The sequence below is a fragment of the Peromyscus californicus genome, unplaced genomic scaffold (assembly GCF_007827085.1).
Source record: "Peromyscus californicus insignis strain IS unplaced genomic scaffold, ASM782708v3 Scaffold_4__1_contigs__length_199733344, whole genome shotgun sequence".
Taxonomy (NCBI): Eukaryota; Metazoa; Chordata; class Mammalia; order Rodentia; family Cricetidae; genus Peromyscus; species Peromyscus californicus.
In genome coordinates this window covers 19,390,670-19,410,104 of record NW_026294562.1, presented here as the reverse complement: position 1 = coordinate 19,410,104, position 19,435 = coordinate 19,390,670, and the positions used below count along the sequence as shown (strand labels likewise).

The following is a 19,435-nucleotide window of genomic DNA, read 5'->3' as shown; positions in this document are numbered from 1 at the left end:
CCTTTGTTGCTGACACATTCAATTCATTCATCAATTTAGGCATTGACTGTTTCCTCTCTCTGTATTGCCACTGCTGAAATACCACTTTATCTTTGCTCTTACCCCCCGACTTCATTCTCCATAGGCCTAAGTTGCACAAAACCACTTTTGAGCAGCCACTATAGCATGCTTCCTTGTACTGACCCTTATCTTCACAAGTTTTAACTTTGCCTTAGCATTTCCTACCCAACCTCCTCTAACTCATTTCTTTCCATTTGGTCAATTTCTTACCATATTAATCTCCAAAGCAAGTGTTCTTTTCTAAACTCTGCATCCTAGTCAGCAGTATCACTTTCTACCTTCACAGAGCTCTTTTTATTTATGCCCTCCACCAGCATGGTGATGGTGAGCATTCCCCTCTCTCCACTATGCCCCATTAGTTATAGGTCCTCAATCATACAGCATTTGAACTTAGGCTCAGAACACCCAACACAGTTCCTGGCATGTTGTAGGTACACAGCACTGTTTAGGTTGACATTTATCTGGATAAAATTAGATTTTAGGAACTTTGGAAATCACCATTCAGCACATGGGAAAAATTACACATAGTTATGATTTCCCAAATCTGAAACCATATGGGGCTACAAACCCATGACTTCTAGAATTAAGTTTTTTCCTTGCTGGAATAAAGAGCATTTCTAATTCTTATATTATGAATAAATAATGTTCACATTTTCAAATCTTTTTTTACATTTACAATTTTATTTTATTCTCATAAAAATGAACACATTTACTGACAATTAGAGTTACAAAACCAAATCCCAAAGCAAAGCAAAGCACAAAACCAAGAGTCTGAAGTAAAGGAAATTGTGTGTACAGCACAGCAGAAGCTTTGTCGTGTTCGTTTTGTCACACTGGGACACTGCGACCCAGAGAGCTGAAGGACTTTGGGAACATCCCATGGCAAAGCTACTTGCCTTTATTCTTTTCATTAGTTTGGCAAGTCTGTGAAGCCAGGATGATAGACTCAGCTCTTGCTCTGGTCCTGAGGCTCAGTAGCAGATGGATTCTCAAAGGAAGCCCTGGGCTGGGGCTGTAACATCATCAATCTCTGGGGGGAACGTCTCCTAAAGCAGAGCTCTTGCCATGTTCAAAAGTACAAATACATCATGGTCTATATTTAATATTTATCTAGGAAAGCAAATAGAGAGTTTCACTTTCTAGAAGAAATAAAATCACCGGGCTGGTGGCACACACCTTTAATCCCAGCACTTGGCAGGCAGAGGCAGGCAGAGCTCTGTGAGTTCGAGGCCAGCCTGGTCTACAGAGTGAGTTCCAGGAAAGGCACAAAGCTACACAGGGAAACCCTGTCTCGAAAAACCAAAAAAAAAAAAAAAAAAAAAAAAAAAAAAAAAAAAAAAAAAAAAAAACCAGAAAAGAAAAAAAAAGAAATAAAATCTGAATATATGCATGAGCCCCTCCATCAGCACCATCTGTACAGCAACACAGGACAGTCTCTTGGTGTTTTGTGTATGTACAATGATCCCATACATACACAAAACTTGTTCAGTATCTATTCATGGGTGTTTATTGAGCACCTACTATATATTATTGCATGCTGCTAGATGCTGGAGACACAGCATCCTATCAAGACGAATTTGCAGTATTGCAAAGAATTTCAAGACTGTCAGGGCTGCACTATCTTTGAGTCCTCATTAGCAGAGAATTCTGATTCATGCACGCATTTGCACATGCCCTAGGAATTACATTGTTAGGTGATATACTGAAAAGGTCCTGGGAAAAGGCCACCTTTTCACATGCTTTCTAGCTGCTTGAACCTTCTTAGAATGCTATATCATTTGTCTAGGAAGCAACTGACATCCCTTTAAGAACACGGCACATTGCTATGTGCTGCCTGTGGAGCTCAGATGGTATGGATGACAGGAAGTAAGACAGAAGACCAGGAGCAGAGTGAACTAGATTCATCTGATCTCTGTCAACCAAGCACTGATAATTTGAACTACATCCCAAATATCGACAATTATGTTCATCTGCAAAGTCCATGGAGAACTCTATGGCTGTCTGGCTGATGCTCAGGCAAAGGGAGGTCTCTGTTTCAGCTGCCTCCATGAAGGTCTGTGGTACTTCTTACTTCACACCATTCTCCTTAAAGGGAAGAGTGTTCAGGAAAACATTCAGTAGAGTTGGGCTGCTTGCGGGACCTCAAAGCAAAATCATTTGGCAACAGCTGAGAAAAAGCCATTCTTGAGCTGATTCCAAGGGGTCCCCTTAGTACCGACTGCCAACCTGGCTTTTCCCCCTTGCAACAGGATTCATATCAAACTAGCAGGGAGTAAATTATGAAAGAAGGCTCTCAGCAGTACTGCATTAAATTCGGATTCACTCCATTTCATTCATTTCAACCATGTTTATTGGACATCTCTGTGAAACACAACATTAGATACTGAGGTTACAAACATGGATGCCCCAGAGTAACACCATGAATTACACTGAGCAGTTGTCTTCATGTACATTTGACAAGATTCCATCTGAAAATGCCATCTGCTTGGCCAGCCTGACCTGTTCTTCACAATGTGTAAGAAGCTGTCTCAATGGAAGGGAACTGCATCTGTCTAATTAGAGACAGCTGTGAGGAGTGAAACACAGCTGAGGAAAAACTACAGTCCATGCCTTGCTCAGCCAGAAAGCCAGAGCCAAAGGGCCACAGTGGACCAGGAAAACTATCATCTGGTTAGTCTCTGATTCAGAGGGGTTTGTCCTGGCGGCACGACACTGGCAAGCCAAGCAGAACTGTATGCTTCTGGCTCAAGTCATTCTCCAGGCAACTACAGGAGCCTTTGAGTTCATTTTCTTATCCCTTCCAAGATCCCATGCATACCATTGACAAGGTCTAAATTTTAAAATGCTTGGCAGGTTATCTCTCTCTTTGAAATCTTCAGGGGCTTGGGATAGCCCAGAAGAAGGCCTCACTTCCTTTATATGGTTTTTAAGACCCTCCACGAACTGGTATAAACCCTCATCATAGTCTCAGCCTCCATTCCACCCCTGCTGAAACAAGGCTCTCCTCACAGTAGGCACTGGCCCTCTGCTATGCCCTGAGGGCTGTTTCTTCAGCCTGAGGGAGCTGGCTGTCAGTTCCACCACTCACCTCTGAAAACCAGAGCACTCTTTCCACGTGCCACACAACCGCCACCTTTCCCATGAAACCCTTCCTGATAACCCCATTCAGGGAGACTCTTTATTCCCTGCAAGCCCACCGCTTCTCTTTCATAGAAAGGCTGTGGAGACAGACAGAGAAGTGGTTCTTTTGTGGTGGTGAAAAGGCTGGACTCTGGAGCAGGCCATCTGAGCTTGAGTCTGATCTCTGCCACTAGCTAAATGAGCTCCCTTGGCTAACTTACTTCAGCTCTGCCTTTCAGCTTTGTTGGTTGTAATGTGAGGACAACACTAGCTTCTCTTTCACATCAATCTCATTGGTTGTCAAAGTATGAAAGCATTTCAGACAGTACTTGGCACCTGGTAGATCCAGTATACTTCAAAGACCTACTACAGCATAATCATTCTTTGCAATGCAGTTATCACTCATACTAGTCCCCCTCGTCATGTTTCTGGAGGACAAAACCATGCTGCTGTTACCTGACTCCCCGAACTACAGTAAAATGCAGAAGGGAGAATGTATGGTGCTGACTCTGGGATTTGAACCATGGTCTTACTCAAGCTGTCATCTGTGCTTTGACACTTAGGTTCGACAAAGTGTTAGGAGCTGGAGAAGTGACTAGTTACTGTTGGTAAAGGGTTAAACACCTCCACAAATGAACAGAGGTTCAGCTCTCCACTGGAAATCAGCTCTGCCTTGCGGTGGCTAGTGAGTGTGGTACAGCTTCACTGTCTTTCCTGAAAGTTCCTGGGAGTGAAAATGTGAATTACTTACAAGAATCCTGCAGCATAGGAATCTGACAGATTGTTTGTGCCTCCAGCTGAGGTGGTCACCACGCCTTCGAGCCAAATTTTCTTTCCTGGAGTGTATGTATTGACCACCTGTTTACAAAACCAAAACACAAGAGGATAGATGAGATTGTAAAAGCTGTTCCCAAATGAGAAGCACTGTCACTCCCTAAAGGAAGTGTCTCTCATTCCCTGATCCCAAGTAGTCATGATTTGTGCTTTGTTTCATGAAGATGTGTATCTGTTACTTTCCTTTTACAGGAAGACCATGCAAAGAGCAAAAGAGGTGGTCAATTGCAGTAGCTAAAAGGCTGACTCTGGAGCAGACTGCCTGGAAGGCAGAGTGAGTTGCAACATGCATACAAAAGTATTAGTGTTCACACATGTTCATTTTTCTCCTTTAATAAACCCAAGTGATGGTGTGATAGAACAAATGCATATTCTAGAGTTTAAGATGACTTTAGGGATGCAACATCCTTCACTGGAAAAGATGAACCACGTCATGTTTTTATAGTAACAGGTACTGAGAAGCAATGCTTTTCAGGACCATATTTCCACACTTCTACAATAAAGTACACTGTCTATGTATCAGAAGTCATGATCCATGAGAGGGAGAGGAAAATGTTCTGGGGAAGTGTATAATGAGCATGCCATGTATATTGCAACCATATTTTGAAGATAACTGAAGTAAGCATAAAAAGAAAAGACCCTGACCCACGGGTCAGATCTGCACAGGAAACTACAGCTGCATGCCTTCCAAGCAGAGGCAAAGCCTTGTTAAAATGTGTCCCTCTGAAGTTTTGAAATTACCCAGTCTCTGTTCTACAAGTTGGAGGTTGGCCAAACTATTCAGATCAGGGTGCAGATGCCCTGGAAAGCAATTAGGCAGTTTTTGTATTGGGTAATACTAGTAGCTTCTGAAAGTACAGTCTGAGTTGCAGGCTTGTCTACAGCTAGTTCATTGGAGGAAATAATAATAACTGGCAGGAATGGTGACCTCTAGGACTGAAACACAGAATTGACAATAGGAGGCCGTGCTTTCAAACTGGCCACCAATGCTGGTAACCTGTACTCAACCTCACAGAGATTTTGGTCAAAGCTTATGCAAACCTCAAAACTGTTCAACTGTCCCCCAAGTAACACAATGGGAAGTATTTGTCTTGTGGTGTCTGTCTCCTGATGGTCAGGAGTAGCCTAATGAAGTTATTCCTCCTCTTATTTCATGGACAGCGCTGAGAGCTGAGCATACCCCCCAGATGTCTGTTGCCTCTGTCCAGAGAGACCCCAGAGAAGGAGCGAGAAGCAGGTTCCTGCTGCACTACACTGGCACCAAGCTCTGGCCGCTGCGACAATGGTTAGGGTCTGAAGAAAGGCTGGAGGATTCTGGGATACACAAGGGAGGCTGATAGACAAAATAGTGCATGTAGACACCCTCTAATTCCTCTCCTAGACATGTTCACTAGCCATTATTCTTCAGGTTTCTAGAAAAGAGTGTGAAGATTTCACAATGTCACCATCAGTGGCAGGTGTCCATAGTTAGAGGACTGAAATATGAAATGTATTCAATGCATAATATGAAATACTATGCAGCATTTGGAGCAAAATATTCAGCATAAGTTCAGAAACACAAATACGCTTTAAAGCTTCAGTGAGGTAAGTTAAAAAAAGAAAGTAACATAATAAGATAAGTGGTATGACACCATTTATATAACCATTTATTAATACACAATAAAGAACAAAGACACATTTTTTTAAGGATATGTCAAACACATAACGAAGACACAAAGGAAGAAAACAGACAAAACAGAAACAGGACCTTCTGTGAACTGATTATGTAAGTTGAGGTAGAACATAATATAATTTAGCTCTTTGTACCTGAGGGCTCCCAGAAAGAATATGTGTAGATGTATTTATATGAACACATATACAAATATTTAATATGAGATACATATCCATACACGTGACCAAACCCACAGGTAGGCATCAGCAAGTGACCATATTTCTTCCTAGGTATAGCTTCCTACAACTGTTCCATTCCCATTTAGGAGAGGATTTGCATTGTTTTATAACTCACTTAAAATTGATATTGGCAAAGTTACTGAGTTTTTCAGAAACAAAATTGCAAAATAAATAAATTGCAAAATAAATTAGATGGAAGTAAGGATTCTAGCCAAGAATGGAAGAATGAGAATTAATGGTGGAGGCCACATTGGCATATTGTCAAAGGTTATAGGTCATATGCTTAGCAAGCACAAAGCAAAGGTTCAATTTCTATTGGTCCAGATAAGACGACACTCTCCTAACCATCTTTGTACATGGAAAGAAAAGAGCCATCAGGGCCTACATCTTGTATATTGCAAAGTAATTCTCTCACTCTTTTTAACACTGCTCAGAATGTCCATCCCAAAGGGAATTAGAAATCATAAAAAAAAGAAAACAAGAGAAATACTTTAACTGATTAAAAGAAGAATCACATAGTGAAGTTGAAAACTATATTTATATATAATTCCTTAAAACACACTGTATCTGTGCATGCAATAATTTTTTTGCTTCCTTTATAATTAATTAAAGCTGAAGAATGTATTTATGCTTTTTTTTTAACCTTTAGCTTCCAGGATGTTTATAATTTAACTTTGTTCCCAGAGACAGATATTTTAGCAAGGATACTAGAGAAAGAGAGTTTAGGTAAGTCAAACAAAATGATAAAACTAAAGCACAGATGAGCTCTGAAAACATTATGCTAAGTGAAAGAAACCCAACATAAAAGGTCATGTATTATATGAATTTATATAAATCCACGTATTTAAAACAGCCAGAATATGTTCTAGAAAGTCCATAGAGGTGCAAAGTTGATTAGTAGTTTCACAAAGTCGAAAAAGAGGAGGAAGTTTAAGGTGAGGGACAAGAGAGAGTGACTTACTAATGAGTATGAGGTTTCTTTGTGAATCTTGGATATGTATTAAAATTAAAATGGCAATGATTTAAAAGTTTTATGAATATACTAGAACCCACTGACTTTCATATTTTAAAAGTGTGAATGCTATGGCATGGGTATTATTTTTCCATGTCTAAATATTTTATAAACATATATCTATATATAAATCATTAGCAAAAGGAGAGGTAGTATCTAAACATACAAAAAATCATAATGTAAGAAGAAGAATGTACCCTGAGACTTCTGGTATGTATCCCAAGTTAGCTTTGACTTTTGGAAATCATTACGTTGGACTTCATTAATATTTGAAGGTATGGGCTTGGAATAGATCAACTCTAAGTTGCTGTGGGATGGTCTGTATGTCAAATGTGTTGCTGATTGGTCAATAAATAAATCACTGATTTGGCCACTGACCAATCAGTAATTCAGCCAATGGGCTCTCTACAATCTGGAATTCCTTTGCCTACTCTGTTACCAAAAGGATGGCCTCTCATAGTTATTGATTTAAAAGACTGTTTCTTTTCAATACCCTTACAAGAAAAAGACAGAGAAAGATTTGCTTTCACAGTGCCTACTTACAATAATTCTCAACCAGTTAAAAGATTTCAATGGAGAGTTCTCCCACAAGGAATGTTGAATAGCCCAACTCTGTGCCAATATTTTGTACAACAGCCATTGGAAGTGATACGTAAAAAATTTCATAAATCTATAATTTATCATTATATGGATGATATTTTACTAGCTGACTCAAATGCAGATACTTTAGAAAGAATGTTTGAAGAAGTAAAGAAAATTTTGCCTTGCTGGGGATTACAAATTGCTCCTGAAAAGATACAAAGAGGAGATTCTATTAATTATTTAGGATATAAAATAGAGCTACAAAAAATTAGACCCCAAAAGGTGCAAACAAGGAGAAGAATAGAGCTGGGAAGTGGAAGGCTGAGTCAGAGAGACACTGCCAGCCGCCATGATGACAAGCCACATGTGAAGATGCCGGTAAGCCACGAGCCATGTGGCAAGGTATAGATTAATGGAAATGGATTAATTTAAGCTATAAAAACAATTAGCAAGAAGCCTGCCATGGCCATACAGTTTGTAACCAATATAAGTCTCTGTGTTTACTTGGTCGGGTCTGAGAGGCTGTGGGACTGGCGGGTGAGAGAGATTTGTCCTGACTGTGGGCCAGGCAGGAAAACTCAAGCAACACTAAGTGTCTTCTGAAAATAATATATTAAAATGTATTAGTATTTTATAATGTGGATGCGTGCCTTTTTGGCCCTTAACAGTCAGAGGTTAAGATTGCCTTTGATTATAACCTGTTGAACCCCATGAGTTATAATAATAACTGGTCTAGAAAGACACACTAACTAGTATAATAGTGGCATGAACATCAGGGGAATAACCAACCACTATCTGATTGCATCATAAGATGAAACCCCATACCTGGCACCATCATCAGGCCAAGAACCTACAGTTAGACAAATTACAGGCCCCAGGGAAGAGGTTATTACTATTATGCTGATAAATGAACATAGTACTAAACTGATTCCACATAATATTATACTCATAGACTAATGCATCTCTCAACCCTTATCTGAGAAGCTTCTATTTGCAATAGATGGTGATTAAAACAGAGACCCACAAAAGATACAAGGAATAAGAGGCTGTAGAATGTTCAGCCTTAAAAGGGACATCCACTATATCTCCTCTTCACCAAGGCGTGGGGATCTTTGTGGAAGAATGTGGAGGAAAGAGTATAAGAGCCAGATGTGGTAGATGACTACAAGGAGTCAGTGTCTTTTAGACACAACAGGGCAGCTATAAATATGAACTGACAGTGGTTGCAACAGTCTGTACAAAACCTATGCAAACCCAACTCAGAGAATCTCAGCAAGGAACTGGAAGTGAGGCACAAAATTCTACCCCATCTGTGGAGCTACTGGCTTTTAGGAAAGGGAGAGACAGCTTTCTTTATGAGTGTCGCCCTTGGTAATGTTGACAGTGTTGCGTGGAAGAACACACACCCAGAATATGTGAGCAGCCCAGACTAGTTTTGATGGGTTTAAAATAAAGGACACTAAGTTGGGTGAGCAGGAAAGGTGGGTGGATTTTCGAGAGTTGTGAGAAGGGTGAATATGATTAAAACACACTGTACAAAACTCTCAAAGAACTATTTTTTTAAAGCAAGTGTTTGATTATAGAAGCTACAATTAAACGGGTTGTGGGGTACAAATAAAGGTTAAAAACACCATTGAGAGTATCATCCCAGAAACAAAGATCTGGATTGGTAGGGAATAATTAAAATTATATAATAAACAACAGAAGTGGGTTAAATCACCTAGGGAGGATATTTTAAAAATAGGTAGAAAGAGTTAAAGATTTCCATTAAAAAACATTGAGGCATTATCAAGTGTTTTAATTTATTACTTCAACAAACATTTATTAACCACCTGCTAAATGCTAACCAGACTTCTAGGGGCAGGTGCTATGGGATGGTCTGTATGTCAAACGTGTTGCTGATTGGTCAATGAATAAATCACTGATTGGTCAGTGGCCAGGCAGGAAGTATAGGCGAGACTAAGAGAGAGGAGAATTGAGAGAACAGGAAGCTGGGTGAGGAGACACTGCCAGCCGCCATCAGGACAAGGAAGATGTAAAGTATCGGTAAGCCACAAGCCATGTGGCAAGGTATAGATTAATAGAAATGGATTAATTTAAGCTGTAAGAACAGTTAGCAAGAAGCCTGCCACGGCCATATAGTTTGTAACCAATATAAGTCTCTGTGTTTATTTGGTTGGGTCTGAATGGCTGTGGGACTGGCGGGTGTCAGAGATTTGTCCTGACTGTGGGCCAGGCAGGAAAACTCTAGCTACAGGCAGGTGTACTGCCACTGCTTTATACTGTTGTCATGTGAGGAAAGTAACAATTAGTAAACAAATAAAGAAGAGGAATAAGAGTCAAGAAGAAAAAAAGACAATACAATGCTAGGGAGGAGCTTGTCAGCAAGAATGCTTTTGACAGTCATCAGTGAAGAGCCTTCTGCAAGGCGGTATCTGAACTGAGAGTTGGTGAAGAGGAAGCCAGGTCATTGATGCTTCCAAAGGAACAGCACAGACAAAGGATATAGGGTAAAAACAGGACCGTTGCTTGTAACACAAAAGGAAGGCCATCTGGAGTACAGTACATACAAAGATGAAAGATTGAACCTATGAGGTCAGAGAAGAAAGGAGGGTGCTTTCATTCTGAGTGTGACGGAGGCTCCTGGAGGGATTTAAGCAGGAGAGGGGTCTGATCTGACTTATGTCAGGTCACTGTAGCTGCTATGAGGTCATACACATGTCTTAAAAGGATTGTGAAACCTGTAACATGATACACAAATTAAAGGTTCTGTTATTTCTATGACCACTTTGAGCTTCAATGTCCTTATATATAGATGGAATAATACCTGACAGGATTGTACTAAGGGTCCCAGCTGTTTAAGAAAGAATAAATAACATGAGGCCAGTGACAGGATAATCCTGAGCTAGTGGAAAGGGATGTGGACCCAGTGGGTGAACATTGATTTATAGGAGCCCTTTAAGGTGATGCATGAATTCAGAGATCTAGTCCAGATATGCCTACAATTCCTATTGGCAGTGGGAATCTAAACCATTCATGATGCTTCCAGGAAGCCTTGAACTATGACCTGTTTGAGGGCAGGAAACCCAGTCATCTTTTCTTTTTAATATTTATTATTACTTTAAAATTGTGTGTGTGTGTATATGTGTGTGTGTGTGTGTGTGTGTGTGTGTGTGTGTGTGTGTGTGTGTGTCTGTCTGTCTGTCTGTCTGTCTGTCTGTCTGTCTATGTGCATGTGGGTGCAGATACCTGTGGTTGCCTCTGGCCTTTGATCTTCCTGGAGTTAGTTACAGGCAGTAGTGAGCTCTTCAATGTGGCTTCTGGGAACTGAACTTGAGTCCTCTGGTCCATGAGTAGTACTTGGTCTTAATTGCTCAGTCATCTCTCTACCACACCCTTCAGCCTTACTAAGTGTTGACTTCCTATCAGAGTACCTGGCACAGAGCTTGGGCTTCACTGAAAATAGGGCTCGAGTCACACCTAGGGGCTGATGCACCAGCCCTCCCTTGTACCGGCTCACAGTAAACCCCACTCTTGAAGGAAACTGTAGGACTTAAGGAAGGGTGATTGCACAGGTCAAAAAATCAGAAGCCACGTGTTGCTTGAAAATACACATCTAGAGACTAGGAAAAACAGAGATATACAGTGAAAACCTGTAAGAACACGAAAGACCTAAGCAAGAACACTGCTCATTTATTTTCTAAGCTTTGGTGTAGCAAGTCTTGATTTCTGAGAGGAAAAGAGAAATCCTAACTCTTGCAACATGTGACTTATATATGAAACTCAACAAACTCACAAGACTTAAAGGCAAACTATCATCCAACGTGATTTGAATGTCCAAGAACTTTATGAAGAATCGTTATGATGTTCTTACCTTGAAAATAAGATCGTCATGTCCAGCTACTGTAAGCAAGTTTGCTGTCAACACTTGGAGTTGAAAGTGGTATGCTGAACTTGGAGGGGTAATTTGTATGAGATGGTTTTATTTCAAAGAGTTCAAAACCTACCTCTTGTAAATGAAGCTATGACTCCAGAAAATGTTTGAATTATAAAAACTATGTATACAGGATCCTACACTGTCCACTCATACAAAAGACAAAAGTTAATCTGAATTCTCTTCTGAATGTAGGAAGAATGAAAAGAAAATCATCTTTAATTTTTGCTCTCAGAGCTGAGGGTACAAAGCACATGCTCAGCTTGCATGAAGCCCTGGGTTCAGCCTCAGCTAGCTCTTCCTGCAGCATTATGATTGGTGAGGTAGTATTCAGTGGTTGTTATAGGCATGGACTCTGGAGATAGAGTCCTGCATTTCAATCATTATTGTATATTCATTGTGTGACCTTGAATATTTAAGACTACTTCTTTGTGTTCTAGTGTAGAATAGAATAGAATACCTACCTCAGTGTATTTATGCTTTAGCTAACTGACATTTGTAAAAGAACTTAAAAACAGTTCCTGATGTATAGTAAGCACTTAAACCCAAATATTTTCAGAATTTCTCTCCTTGTTCAAGTTACATGAATTTGTGTTTGAAAAGTTCAATATCCACACTGATTGCTCTTCCCTCTGATAAATAACTTGGGTTAATGGGTAATATCCCAGATATATGTTAAGCACTAGGAAAGGGAGTTTAGGATTTAAAATTCACATGGATAATACACATAAGCATAATTTATATATATATATATATATATATATATACACACACATATATATGGAGTATAGGTAGCATATACTCACCTACTCTCAGCATAAGCATCCTGTTACCCACATGAACAAAAACTACACAGTGAAGTAAAACTTGGATATAAACTAAAGCAGTTATCTGACCAGGGAGAAATTCCTAAAAGCACTGATGTTGAAAGTTTAAGGAGTCAACACAAATGAGCAAATGTTTTCTATGCTTTTTCTGTTGAGGACATGGTGGGAAATTTGATGAACTGGGACTCTTCCAAGAACAGAGAAGGCCAGCATGGTGAAGTGTGGTGGTGGTATGGATGTTGAGGCTGGGCGCTAGTTGAGCCTGGGGAGAAAATTAGCTTGGGCTAAAGAGGAGAAAAACCAAACAAACAAAAAGGGAAAAAATAAAACAGAAAAAGCAGATGGAACCAGCTGCAAAATTCCCTCAGAAAATGAAACTCTAAGAAACCAAGGGCTATGGTTCAAAACTGTGGTTTTCTGAGTAAATATGATTCTCCCTGTGCTGGAAAGAGAAAAGGCGAGGACTTTGGAAAGTGAAAGGGCTCCTGGTGAGAAATGATGTGCCAATGAAGGTTATTCTCAGGATACACTGGGGAGGGGACAGGGGTTGATGTTACCTGAGCAAGCTTAGAAGGAGGCTGGCTGCCTAGCTCCCTTCCAACTCTTTTGTTCCCAAAATCAGTCCTGGGGCCCATGTGGTCAAGAAGCTTGGAGGCACCCAAAGAAAAGTCCATTCAGTGGCCATCAGCTGCTCATTTTCCCATCTACTAGAAGTATAAGTTTTAATTCTTCTTTTATTCTGGAAATATTTGATATTTCCAGTTCCATTATCTTACATTTCAGAAGTGGAGACTGAGTTAAAAATGTTTGGTGTCTCTATACGGATGAGACATACTGAGGCAGGGGTAGAGGTGTAGAGGTGTATGGGTAAGGTGGGGGAGAGAGGAAGAGGAGCACACTTTGGGGAAAGAGTCTTGATTTTTTAAAAAATAAAATAAGAACATAACCATCTATGGGGCACATTTTCCAAACCTGATCTTCCTTTTCCTCTAGTTCCTTGCTATCCCCCCTCGAAAGCTGCAATCTCCATCTTTGAAAAGACTCCTGAGGACCTGGCTTCAGGCGCTGGCCGTGCGAGAGACGGTAGCATTGTTGCAGCAGACATGTTGTTTATGGTTATCCAAACCAACACCTTCCTTAATGAGAAAGGAAGCAATAAAACAGGAACAGTGGACAGGCCAGCTGGGCTAATCAGCCCTGGCAGGGGGCCCACCCTCCGAAAGAAGCTGGAGCCCATTAATTCCAGGATCTCATGGACTTGGGAGTCAACCTTCCCCTGAACTTCAGAAGAGCGGTTGCTCTCTGTGGAACCAGAACAAGCCTCCTATACTGCTGGTCACAAAGGACTGCTTTAGGAAGTCTCTTCTTGGTTTTTAAAACACACTCTAATATTCTTTACATACTGTGTGTGTGTGTGTGTGTGTGTGTGTGTGTGTGTGTGTGTGTGTGTGTGTGTGTGTGACCGTGTGCACGTGGAGGTCAGAGGACTATTTGAGGGAGTCAGTTCTCTCCTTTCCAGCATGTGGGTTCTAGGGGTTGGACTCAGGTGACAAGTTTTGGTGGCAAGCGCCTTCACCCACTGAGTCATCCAGCTGGTCTTCAGGAAGCTCCTTACTCCTCACCTACGTACCCTGTTAGCACTTCAGCAGTCTTGACTCTCCATTGTACTTGTGAATGGTCAGGTGAACTCTCAGTATTGCTCCTAATTTGCCCACTCTGTGTGTAGCTGTTGACTTGATGCTACCAACTTCACCGGAAGAGGAGGGGATAAAGCTGACTCTTCTCCTTCCTCTCTGCTCCTTCCTGAGTCTGGGCCTTACGATGTCTTTCCTTGTCTTCCTGCCTTTCTCCTCTTTCTCTTCTAGACCAGTCTCCAGCCTGCTGCCCTTGGTTAACTCTGGAACTCCTCTCCAGTTTTAAGAACCGTCAGTGGTTTCTCCTTGCGTTACCAGCAGTGGGAACCAACCATTTTGTTGCTGTTCTCTGAGAGCTCCGTCTGACCAGCAGAGATGAACAGGAAGTGACTTGTAGCTGATGTTCCTGCAGTGAGCACTGACCACAGGTTAGGACTCGGACTGCTTTATTTCAGATGGTATTGACTACCACACACAACCAGCGTTTAGCTCCCCATTCTCCATTCCTTCCGTGTAAATCCCAGGCAGGATGGTCTGCCTGCTTTAGAAAACGGTGTATACTTTTGCGGTTTGTTTCCTTCCTGCCCTCTCACCCACGCTTCCTGGTAGTTTTTTCGAAGATTGTTCTAAATGTTATTTTCTCTATGAAACAGTCCTCAACTCCAGATAGTTTCCTTCTTTTTTCTAAGTTCTAAAGTTTTTTGAACCTATCTCTGATTTTGATCTTATTGCACATAAATGTAACTTTGTATTTTTCCCTTTTTTTCATGCCCCATGGATTTCTTGATAATGACTTTGTTTAATATTTAGTCAGCAAATGAGAATATTTTATTGATGAAAATACTAAGTTTCAAAGAAGATAACTAACAACCCCCAGCCAGCAAGGGCAGATATCACACACTCAACAGTTCCATTTAGGGCTCTGTTACCTTCTGACTGAATTTTGTTGCTTGAGGAGAACCACAAGCCTTTGCTTGCCTAAGCTGCCTCCATATTTAAAATGTCCTTCTTAAGTTAGACAAGGTGAGCGTTTCTGAGCCGAGACATCCCATTATCTCATCACACTCCTCTTATTTCTTCTGTCGAGTGTCTATGTAATTTTTTTTCATTCTCTTTCTGTTACAGAGTACCATATTTTCCCAGGTTTTTGGTATTAGATCAACTGTTGGTCTGTTTCAGTGACATTTTTGGGATTTAAAATGTTACTCTCTGTTCTTGTTATCCCAAACTAAAGAAAAAACAATGGAATGAAATGAGACAACAAAATATTAAGATAAGAACACATGGACAGGATGGAGTCAGTATGGAGGCAATGCCATTTTGAGCATATGAAAGAAAACAAGGAAGAATGTTCCAGAGTCCTAAAGCACTGATGAGTGATGGTGAAGACAGAACAGAAAGCAGTTACTGGCTGCTTCCTTTTCCGTCCTTTTCTCTGACTAACCAACATTTGAGGCTACCGGATGCTTTGCCCACTCAAATGCCCGACTCCACCAAGGATGATGATTCAGTGGTGATTTTATTCTTGTTTAGGACAAGCACTACATCCTCTTACTTCTATGCTGAACTGTCGTAAGCTCCTCAGGTTGCCCCCTCTACTGAAGACGCCTTGGCTCTAAATGCCTATTCCTCCAACTGCCCACAGGTGGCATATTCTTCCACACTGCCATCCCTGGCACTGTCCCTCTCTAGAGAACAACTGGAATGGAGCGCAATGCATCAAAGTCAAGTCTTCAGAAGCCTTGTTCTCTTCCACCATCCCTTGTCTGATACCACGAAAGCTTGAAAATTCTCACCCAACCCTCACTTCCAGGGCAGTCACCCCATACCAACTAATTGTGGGGTCACATTGGTATCCTCTCACTAAGAACACACTGGTACCCTCTTACTAAGAACACTGCTATTCTTCTTTGAAAGCATTTCTAATCCTGGGTGGTTAGAAAGAAACTTTGCATAGGCTACAAAATAAACAGTTAATAGATGTCAAATACAGAGCTGGGCAATGGTGGCGCATACCTTTAATCCCAGCACTCGGGGAGGCAGAGCCAGGCAGATCTCTGTGAGTTCAAGGCCAGCCTGATCTACAGAGTGAGTTCCAGGACAGGCACCAAAGCTACACAGAGAAACCCTGTCTCGAAAAACCAGAAAGATGGATACATGCCACGATGAGTTCCCATATCACACTATCACAACCATCATTGCACTCCATTATCAACTGCTTCGGTAACTGCTCTCCCCCACTAGACTGTAAGGTCTGTGAGGACAAGCATCACGTTAGTTTTGCTCACCCTCATATTTTCAGAAGTCTGGAAAACACTACAAACGGCACAAACACTGATACATGAATGGAGAAGGGTGTAAAGGAAGGAGGTGGAATTAACTTTTCAAATATGGAGGAAGCCCGCTGCAGTTCATTTCATATTCAAACTGCAATCATATGGACAGTACTTGTGGAAATACTTTCCTCCTGACTGGGATTTCACCAACTCCTTCCTGTGCTTATTGAATTGCTGAAAATAATGTAAAAAGTGTTATTTCCTCCTCTGATTCCTCCAGGAGATGAAGACACAAATCATAGAGTCCAAATGAGTTGAGCCAAAGTGGTTCTTCTTGGTTCTTACGTCACTGTTTTGGAGTCAGCCCAGCTCTCCACACTATACCATCTGCATTGTGTCCTAAATGTCTCTCACTTTCCCATTTGACCTTCTCTGCACTGTGAGTCTCAGTTCTTTCCTTTGACTCCCCTCCCAGTACAGATGATTATTCTTGTTCTAATGGAAAGGAGTGTGTGCTCATCCAAAGGTGTGGGTTGTCCAGACATTTCACTGGTTTCCAAAAGTATCATATAGATTTTCTTCTAACCTGATAATTCACTGACTGCTGAGAAAACAGAATTCTTCTCTAAATGGCAATCCAAATTTGGAAACCACAGCTGCTTTTAGCAATTGAGTCATTGCCTTTCAGGTGCCAAAAATATCACCTATTATATTCTCTAGGGTTCAAAGAAAGAGGAAAGAGAAAAAAGGCAAAGAACAAATGGAGAATAAAGGTAGTATGGAGCATTTATAGTCACAAAAATTATTAAAACAAGTGCAATAACTAACAAAGTAGCAACAACAACAACTATTGCTTAATATGAATTAACAGACCAGCTGTGTGTGACCTTCCTAACTTCCTTAAAAAAGAGGGAATGTAGAATTCTTAGCATCTTCACTTTATAGGTAAAGAAATAAAGTTATGGATATTCTGGCTCTCAGCCCCAACTAAGGTGAAAGCTGCCACCAGCTGAGTAAAAATGACTTCTGATTAATCTTATGTGACAATCTTGATGCACCTCAGCCATAAAATCTTCCAGCTAACAGTTTCAGCTACCATGGAGCAGAGAAATTATCCCTGCTATGCTCTGTGCAAATTCCCACTTATCTGTTCCATCACATAACAACTGTTTTTGCCATGAAGTTTTGGAGTGATTGCTTATACAGCCATAGAAAACCAGAATAGAGTCCATGACTTGAAAGGACCTCTGGGCAGGTTATGTTTCTATGGCCAAAAGATGATGCCTGATCTTGCTGCTAAATCTAGCCCTCCCTTCCAGGAGCCTTTTACTTATAGGTCATTCCTCCTGAGGGCTTCCACTATTTCTTCCTGAAGTGGGAGGCCACTTCAAGGGCATCAGGCATATTTTTAAAGGCTTGAATCTCAATTTTCCATAGGGTTTTAATTCTTTCATGTATATTTCTGGGACCCTACATAAACCAGGAAGTAAGTTTTGCTCCTTTAGCTTTTGAATGTTCTGTGATGATTAAGGGCCACGCAGAGAGAAAGGGCGAAGCAGAGAGAGAACACCTTCGTCTTTGTTCTAACTTATACTCACTTGCTACACTTAAATAATAACGTGAATACAGTTAGAACTGTCTCTCTTGGTCAATATTATTACTAATGACAATCTTTTAATTGGGTTCAAAGATAGAAGAACCAAAAATAAAGGGACTTGACTATCTTGTACATTGTTGTAATACAAACACTTAGAAGGCTGTCTGAAGTATATTGCCTGAGAGAGTTAACTTACGAGTAAAGGAATAAAAGAAAAGTTCTTCTAGAGAGCAACACTTGAATTAGCACAGTGAGTCTAGAAAACTGTAACATTCTGTAGGTTGATTTTTGTTTGATTTTGAGGCTAAGTCTCATCAGCCAAGATTGGCTTCCAACTCATGATCCTCTTGCCTCAGACTTCCAGGGGCTAGGTTATAGGCATGTATTACCATGATCAACAAAAGGTTGATATTCTGTTGCACCAGGCAACATGTTCCAACTTAGTCAAATATTAAAACTGAATTCCTTGAGGCCACATTTTATTCTATTTTCTATCTCCAGCATCTGGCACTTTGCATGGTGCTTGCAATACTTTTCACTAACTGTTGTCAAACAGACTGGCAGAAATATTTCAGATCATTTAGTTCTTCTTGTCTAATAGAAGGCAGTGATAGAAAAAGGTTCTGGTCAATGTCCCCTGTCCCATGGTGATTACATTAGGATATAGAAATCCAGGAGTTTTGAGAGTTCCCATGCTTTAACATTCCCCACGAACAAGTGAACATGGAGACTGTATGTTATTTGAGTAAGACATTAGCATGAGAATATAAAAAAGGTTCAGACTTCCACTTTAGTTCTCAATGGTGCTTTTCTATGATGGCTTCAAGTAGAATTTTCTCTCAGAGATAGTTTTAAACATGAACCATTCATTCATTTGTCTACTTATTCATCCATCCCATATTTACAGAGGGACTACTTATTGAGAAGTATTTTATCTGCTCAAAAGGATAGCTGAGTACCCACAGAGTGCAAATTTCTAGAAAAGAACATTACTGGACAGCAGAAGATGTATTTTGATGAGGTCTAGTGGAACTTACAAGATCCTCATTATTCAGAATGAATGAATATAGTATACCTCAAAATGTGACCCTATATCCTGTAACACACACACAATCACTAGACAGATGACTACTATTCAAGGTAGAGCTCTCAGCTCTAGCCACACTAAACCAGAGTGTCAAGAACAAGACCGGGCATGTTTCTAATGGGCACCATTGGTTATCTGGATTGGTCCAATAACTAAAGGGGTCTTGCTGGGAAGACTTACATGCAATTGCTTAATACAATTTAATTTTTCTCTTCCTTTTTACAAAAGTCAACTCTTACATGGCTGATTCTAAGATACCTAAGAATGATGTAAATATGGATCAGAATCATTAGCTCTCAAAACCAGAACTTCAATGAATATGAGCAATGATAATCCCCTTAAACTAGCCCCAAGTGAATCCCCAGGAGAACAAAACAAGCAAACTTGTCATTAAAGAAGCCCTTTAAATAAAAATAATAGTTTCACTTAATTTTAAATGGAGGGCAACGTTGGAAGGATGAAGAAAAAGTCTGCTTTCTTTTTTGTTGTTGCTGTTTGTTTTAACAAACCTTTGATTCCCATGTGGAGTTTTTATTCTTTGAATTTTACTTTTTGTTTTAATTAATTTATAATAGCTGCACA

At 40.5% G+C, this 19,435-nt stretch overlaps 1 protein-coding gene across 2 annotated transcripts in view; it reads right to left on the bottom strand.

Moving 5' to 3' along the window:
* Positions 1-19,435, bottom strand: part of Hpse2 (heparanase 2 (inactive)) — a 669,816-nt gene that overhangs the window by 129,111 nt on the left and 521,270 nt on the right. For both annotated transcript variants that reach the window (XM_052713473.1, XM_052713474.1), the window contains one exon: positions 3,932-4,038. In XM_052713473.1, coding sequence (XP_052569433.1) covers positions 3,932-4,038 — 107 coding nt within the window. The remainder of the gene's footprint in view (positions 1-3,931; positions 4,039-19,435) is intronic.